Source organism: Cibotium barometz, chromosome 20 (genome assembly GCF_041138505.1).
Source record: "Cibotium barometz isolate CiBa-2024 chromosome 20, ASM4113850v1, whole genome shotgun sequence".
NCBI classification, from domain to species: Eukaryota; Viridiplantae; Streptophyta; class Polypodiopsida; order Cyatheales; family Cibotiaceae; genus Cibotium; species Cibotium barometz.
The window spans coordinates 33278453-33284297 of record NC_141065.1 but is presented as its reverse complement, the minus strand read 5'-3'; the positions used below and the strand labels follow the sequence as shown (position 1 = coordinate 33284297).

Here is a 5845-nt window from a genome sequence, read left to right as displayed (position 1 = left end):
ATGGGTATAAGCTTAAGATGACCAAATCTAAATTAAGAGCCATATCACAAATCAAGCAGATAATTACATATAAGATGAGACTCAAACCTCCAACATGATGCTACTTAGCATTTTCTCTTAAAATCAAAGCTTGTAAATATGGCATTCAGTGCATTTCCTTGGCCTCTATACACACACACACACACCCCATGAGACGTGTAAGTATATTCCATGTGTTCAAGAATGGATTTCATTGTGTTTTAATGATTTCTTTTAGTGCATCTATACGAGAGTGGGTAAAAAAACATATGAAAAGCAACTCTCTTGTAGCATCTCATGCTATGCTGACTATTTTTTTATCTTACATTGTGTCCCCTAGTTATATTCTCACCCTAATTCGGAGGCATGTGAGAGACTTGAAGTCTTATTTAAAATTTGATTGAGAGGATGGAGTATCTTGAACATGATGGGCATGCAATGGAGGAAATCCAATAAGAAGGGATACTTGTGGACAACACGAGTTGATGATTTAGCAGGGTTGGGTGGTCAAGTGGGGGCTAGGTGGTAATGGACTCACCATATAAGGGGCGGAAAGTTCCCTTACAAGGGTGGGGACATGTGGCATAGCCTTTATCCCATAACCACAAGCCTCTCCTAGTTCCTATAGAAGCAAACCCAACTATTTCGAAATTATTTAAGGAATCAATTTAAGAACCAAGATAGGAGGTAAAAGCCATTACATCCTTAAACAATATCTAATGTTTGGTATCAAGATGAGCAATAAGTTGAGGTAGAAGTTGATGCCAACATTTTTCTATTAGTGTTTGGGTTTTGGTATCCAAATCAAGTTTGGATTTTGATGTTGGTGGTGGAGGTGGTGGGTTTGGTTGGGTGTTTAGAGGTTGGATGGGATTTTGATGTTGGAGGTGGAGGTGGTGGGGGTGGGGGTGGAGGTGGTGGTGGTGGTGGTGGTGGATGGTGGGAGGAGGTGCTGATATTGGGGTGGCTTGGTGTTGGTGGACTCTAACAACTGAGCGTTGAGGGCTGCCACCTGCTGGGATTGTTGGGCGATGACGCGGGCGGTGGAGGCGTCACGGGAGAGGAGGATTTGGTAGCCATCGCTCCAGTTGTCCATGCCCGGTGGGAAGAGCTGCCACACCAGGGCGCCGGCTGCCGCGCCCCCACCGGTTGCCAAGGCCAGGATAGCGCCATACGTTGCCGCCAGTAACCTGTCCCTATTGCTGATGCTGAACCCCCCTGACCTGTCGGAGATGCCTACCTCCGCCAATAGTACTGGCATCTGGAGGTTTCCGCTGCTACAATCGGTCGCATGTGCAGCTACCCAACCCTCCATGAAGGAAATCTGCTCCTCAATGGTCGCATTGTAGCCCAACCTTCGTAAAGCAATAATATTGAATAATATGTTACTTTATTATGAGTAAACTTAGGTTACACCCACCTTAAATTAGTTCACTCTAATTACATTAAATTAATATAAAATTAGTTCACTCTAATTAATTTAGATTAATATAAAATTAGTTCACTCTTATGCACATGGTGCCCATGATTTTAACATGGTATTAGATCCCCACATCACTCATCTCCACTCACATACTTCACTAATCAGCTAATTACCCACTAATCTCAACCTTATCCATAGCTTCCAATTGTGGCCAAAATTTTCCTAGCTTGATTCTCCACACCCACTTTACCATTGACAAATCCCTCTCAGATATATCTTGCTGACTTCATTGCTAAACTACAACTCCATGGGTTTAGCCCAATTTTACTCAGATGATTGTGCATGCCTTGTTTTTCTCAAAAGACATTACCAAGAGTCAGAGTAGGCATGGAGGGAGGCGTAATCGATGCCAGGAACTTGGTGGTTTCTTATGAAATCAGTGCCCAATTGTTGGCAATAGGAGTTTGGGTTTTTGTCCATCCTTGTAGAGCTTGAGGGGCCGTAGAATCCTTCTAGGCCCACCTGGAGAAGATGATTGGAATCAATGGACTTCACATATGGCGCCATTTCCTCAATCCATGCCTACAAAAAAGACAATCAATTTATGCACTTCAAATGCTATTCTTGTCAATACCATCTTAGATACCTACCCACCTATATTTGGTTCTGAATATAATTATCCATCTATTGTGGTGGTAGGTGCCTCAAGACCACATGTTCATAATAATTAACCTTATATTGCATCGTGGCTCATAATAATTAAGCTTAAATTACAGACAATGCAGATAGGCCCTTATAATACTCATTTTTTACTTACCTGTAGTGAATTCCCTGATTGATCAGTAAGGCACCTTGGCTCGTTCATGAGCTCCCATGAGAAGATAGTAGGATCATCTTTGTACATAACGCCTGTTAGGGTGTTGCTTCTAGTGAGGACAGTCTGTATGATGAATATGAAAGTATACAAATAGTAAACTCTTTGATCTTTTGTCCTCCATGGTGAGTCAAATGAGAGATTGAGGAGTTGAGATGCTAAGAGGCAAGATTAATCATTTGTAATATCTTACTTTGATGTGGTCCTTATAGAATCCTTTGACTGTTGAGTCGGAAAAGAAGGCATCTTCAGAGTTCAAGCTCGATGCACCAGCATTAATATTGCGAGCCCATTGCACGTATTGAGCTTTTCCACCATAGTCATGCCAGTTATTACAAAGACTAAGAATCAAACGTATCCCCACGCGCTTAGCCTCGCTCACCACAAAGTCAAGGCCCTACACGACACATCAAAATTAATTATGTTAACAATATTGTAACGATTGAAATTAGTAAATACATTAGTAGGAACTTAATCATGAATACAAAGGAAGTATTATTAACACACTAACTAATTAACCATGAAGAAATTGTATTATGTTAGCCATGGTATTAAGATATAATAGGTGCATTGATGCACTGAAGATTGACTAAGCCACATTATTATTGTTGCTAAAATTAAGATATAATAGGTGCTAAAATTAGGATTCATAATAGGGTTGCATAGATGGAGGCCATGTGTAGATAAATGTAACAATAAGATTAATGTTTGAAGCCAATCATGCATTAGTGCAGTGCTGGTAAGGAAGGAGTTTAAGAGTCCCTAGGTGATGGGTTCAAATCTCCCTCTATGCAAGCTGTGCGTAGTGTACTCACAGCTGTGCAAATCTCCCTAGGTGATGGGTTCAAATCTCCCTCTATACAAGATGTGAGTAGTGTACTCTCAATTTTCCAACTAAGCCTCCCAAAAAAATGATTAATTTTATTTTACTTGAAAAACCCTCTCATCATACACCCCAGGGGATGTTTGGAGAGCTTCATATCCGTTGCCGTCATTGAAAGCCCACGTGCGGCAAACATTCAAGCCAGCAGCTGCAGCTTCTTCCAATAGTGCAGTTGCCCTTGGGCGTGAGTAAGAGTCCACGCTTATGGCCATGAGAAAGTAGGCATTGAAGCCATTAATGTAAAAGGGGTGTCCTTCCAAGGCAAATTGTGCTTTATTAGTGCCCACAAAGGAGAGAGCCATTGTGATTACTATTTTGAGATATTTATAGAGAGTAGCCTTCTAGCTTAGCATAGGTTAATTGCCCAACTTAGTATATAATGAGTACTTGCAATTAGGAGTAAAGCTCATTTTATAGGGCAATTGGAACAAACATTTAAAGCGTCAAAATCATTGGTAAACATAAACAAATGAGTACCATCTTACACTCTAAGACTAGGGAAAACTTAAGTAAGAATATATGGTGAGTACTATCTTACACTCAAAGACTAGGGGAAACTTAAGTAAGCATCTATGGTGAAATACAAACAAAACCCTACTCCCATAAGCTTTAAGGAATTAACAACTTATTGTACTTAATTTGAAGAAAAAGACATTTATGGTGAAATACAAACAATCCCTTAAACTTTATGAAATTAACAACTTATTGTATTCAATTTGAAGAAAAAGGCATAGTTTTTCAAGAGATTTATTGCTTTACAAAAGATTCTACTCTCCAAGGGATAACTCTATGCTACCCCATCAATTCCTCATCATGATATCATGACATTGTCATTGCTTATTTGTGGTGTCTTTAAGGTTGGACTACTTAGTGATGATTCGTATCATTAAACATTACATTTTTGTATAAGGCAAAAAATGTTAAATCCATAGACCTCGCTAGAAGATCCACTCTAAAAGAAATCCTAAAAACTAAGAATTTACAATATAGAAACCCAACCCAGTTAGTCCTTTGTGGAAAATGCCTATATACAGAACATGTCCCAAATTTATGCAAGGAGATCCCTTCCAATTTGCAGGCAATCAAGCCGTACATATTGTAGAGCTTGATTTAATGACGCAAATATGGCACCAAAATGTTTTTTTTTTTGCATTTCCATTAAATATATTGTGTGAGATTTTCAAGAATAAGAGTGTTGATTGGATACTTTTGTGTTGCAAAGACATTATTATTATTTTAGGTTCTTAAAGAAAAAATTTGACACTGATCTTTTACACTATTATAGGAGGGGATTAGAGGGCTGTTCTGGTGTCTTCTTCGCCCTAGTGCCCTTGTGTCTTCACTGGCTTCAGTATGAGCAGTGGGGATTCTACTGGTTTCAAGTGTGCAGAGTGGGAGTGGTAGAGAACTCATCTATGACTTCGATGTTGCCAGTTGAAGGCCTTCTTCAATTCTGCAGGTGTTGGAGGTATCGCATCCAAGCTCATCCTCTCTGCTGCTTACAATTCGAAACGGTACAACACCACAAAACTTGCTTCTTTTCTCAGTAAGGAAGGGGATCAACAGTCCCTTTTGTGTGTGTGTGTGTGTGAATCTCTGATGAAATCTAAGCATACTTAGAAATAAAGAAATTGAAATGGTTCAGAGATTGTTCGGTTTCACAGCATGTCTCCTCCATGGCTTCTTTTGCTCCATAGCTCTCCTTGTTTCTTATTTCTTTTTTTTTTTTTTCCCAATTAGCCTTAGGCCCAAGATCCTCTTGTAATTACCATTTTCACCACCCGCCTGCCCGCTCGCCCGCCGTAGGCACTTTTTGATCCACCCTTAGGCGATGCCACGGAGGAAGCACCATGTGGGGTTTTGATACTCTTGCAGTGGCATCACTCCTCCTCCTGCTGGCAGAATAGCAAAGCTTTGTTATATGGCCAGCATGGACATGGTCTCATAGCTCTTGAACTTTTCCATGACTCGCAAAATCAGGGGGGCATGCTTCTTTGTCTTGAAAGCGTGTGGCAGTGTGGGAGCCATAGATGAAGGCAAGAAGATACATGACCATGTCAGAATACGCAGCGGAGATGATGACCAAATCTGGAAACACTTGAGCAAGAACAGTGCAGAAAAACAGCACAAGAGAAGTAGAGAGTTAGAGGCGTGTAACTCTGCTCTATATACACAAGAAGATCCCGGAATACAACACAATACAAGACAATAAGTGGCAAGGGCTGTGGGGCCATTTTATATGGCCCCCAATCAGCAGTCGGCCTGCTCTAGGACAGCCGACAGGACCATGTCCACCACAACTAGCAAAATCACCCAGTCAGCCAGGTGTGCTAAGTCGGCCAGCATGGAAAAGGTCCACGACTTCTGCAAGTACAGTCGGCCAGCACCAATCAACTCACAGATGTAGTCGGCCAAGACAAATGTCCTCCTGCCACCATAGGGCTTCCTCCCAAGCCACAGAAAAATGGGAAAAAATGGGAGAAAAATACGGGGAGTGAGGAAAAATGAGAAAACACCTACAAAGGGCGGGCACACCCACAACAGAGGCCCTGGTGTCTGGTAAAGACAGGAGATGACTTCTAACACCCCCTCTCAGCTCCTGGCTGTGAAACCAACCACAGGGAGTTGGAGTGCCGCCTGAGCAAAT

The 5845-nt window shown here is 41.4% G+C and overlaps 1 protein-coding gene across 1 annotated transcript; it reads right to left on the bottom strand.

Annotated features, from left to right (window-relative positions):
- Positions 1-485: 485 nt before the first annotated feature.
- Positions 486-3555, bottom strand: LOC147627799 (mannan endo-1,4-beta-mannosidase 8-like). Its single transcript, XM_086815135.1, has 5 exons — positions 3246-3555; positions 2509-2712; positions 2259-2381; positions 1812-2023; positions 486-1373 (listed from the first exon to the last, which is right to left on the bottom strand). Exons 1-5 carry the CDS (start codon positions 3498-3500, stop codon positions 875-877), a joined length of 1293 nt encoding a protein of 430 aa, XP_086671261.1. The 5' UTR covers positions 3501-3555; the 3' UTR covers positions 486-874.
- Between the last annotated feature and the right edge of the window lie 2290 nt (positions 3556-5845).

Bases quoted from the DNA above. Each gene is read 5' to 3' on its own strand.
- LOC147627799 (XM_086815135.1), bottom strand. From the start codon at position 3,500: ATGGCTCTCTCCTTTGTGGGCACTAATAAAGCACAATTTGCCTTGGAA. The intron at 2,024-2,258 runs GTAAGTAAAAAA...TCTTTTTTGTAG, and splicing joins AATCAGGGAATTCACTACAG to GCATGGATTGAGGAAATGGC. The intron at 1,374-1,811 runs GTAATGTCTTTT...TGCTTTACGAAG, and splicing joins CATGCCTACTCTGACTCTTG to GTTGGGCTACAATGCGACCA.